Here is a 1,125-nt window from a genome sequence, read left to right as displayed (position 1 = left end):
GTGTCAGGAGCGTACTATTCACATCAATGGATTACAAGATGTAGTGATCAATAGTCTACTAGTGTATGGAAGATCTTGTCTCATAGTACATACGCAGGATAGTATACTGAGAATGATAGATGCTACATCCGGTGTCGTACTACAGTGGTACAAGGTAAATTAATTGAGTTCTCACTTTACCTTAAAAGTATTAATAACAACTACTATATCTGTGAACTGTAGACCTCACTCAGTCTATTTTGCCTAAGCTAGTATATCTGTCAACTGTAGACCTCACTCAGCCTCTTTTGCCTAAGCTGAGCCATTTCAATAGAGGGAACTATGACGACGGAAATCAAGTCATTCCGAAATCAAAGAGCGAGCAGTTCCCAGAACGAATCCTATCTGTTCACCCCGGATGGGAATCATTCCCGCGACCTAGCGCTTACAAGGCAGGCGCGCTACCTTCCAAGCTAACTCGACTGTTTTAATCACGGAAACAGACCATATAAATGTGACGTTATTTTGGAACCAAATTGTGTAAGTTCTCTGTTAGCAACATCCGTGGCCGAGTGGGTAGGTATCTCGCCCAGCTTGCACGCCTTAGGTCCCGGGTTCGAAGTTTTTTCGGCTCTGAGCTTGAAGTTCGGGGTACACGCAGCCTCGTGAGGACAATTGAGTAGCTACTTTAATCGAGTAGCGACCAGTGGCGGCATTACAAGTCAAAGAAACGAGCGGTGATAAATATGATGATTGAGTAAATGAAAGACTTGTAATACTGTGATACCCACAAAGTTGTGAAGAGGCTCTTTCTTCACCACAAATAATTCATGATTTGATTTTGTATGTTCTATGTTTGCAGGGTTGCATGAACGACAGTATGAACACGGGTTGCACACTATCACCATGTCGTTCTCTCCTATTCAGTGCAAGTGAGGATGGTAGCGTTTATGTATGGGAATGTCACACTGGACTATTGAGAGGCGTGTATTTATCTCTAGGATCTCCTGGACCAATAGCATTACACTATCATCCACATGATCATATGATACTTATAGGCTTGTATTCGAACCAGGCTAATCCCCCATTGTGTGTGCTTACCTTTGTAAGGTGAGTCAACTAACAAACGATGGTATGGACCTCGTT

The 1,125-nt window shown here is 42.9% G+C and overlaps 1 protein-coding gene across 1 annotated transcript; it reads left to right on the top strand.

The window, feature by feature from the left end:
• The first annotated feature begins 6 nt into the window (after positions 1-6).
• LOC103523140 (jouberin-like) lies at positions 7-1,094 on the top strand. The gene is made up of 2 exons (XM_008488209.3): positions 7-154; positions 842-1,094. Exons 1-2 carry the CDS (start codon positions 113-115, stop codon positions 1,091-1,093), a joined length of 294 nt encoding a protein of 97 aa, XP_008486431.3. The 5' UTR covers positions 7-112; the 3' UTR covers position 1,094.
• Positions 1,095-1,125: the final 31 nt, after the last annotated feature.

Source organism: Diaphorina citri, unplaced genomic scaffold (assembly GCF_000475195.1).
Source record: "Diaphorina citri unplaced genomic scaffold, Diaci psyllid genome assembly version 1.1 scaffold15994, whole genome shotgun sequence".
In the NCBI taxonomy this organism is placed as follows: Eukaryota; Metazoa; Arthropoda; class Insecta; order Hemiptera; family Psyllidae; genus Diaphorina; species Diaphorina citri.
The sequence above is the reverse complement of the archived record's forward strand: the minus strand, read 5'-3'. Positions and strand labels throughout refer to the sequence as shown.

Excerpts from the sequence above, each read along its gene's own strand:
- LOC103523140 (XM_008488209.3), top strand. The coding sequence starts at position 113 with ATGATAGATGCTACATCCGGTGTCGTACTACAGTGGTACAAG. Across the intron at positions 155-841 it reads TCGTACTACAGTGGTACAAG|GGTTGCATGAACGACAGTAT; the intron begins GTAAATTAATTG and ends CTATGTTTGCAG.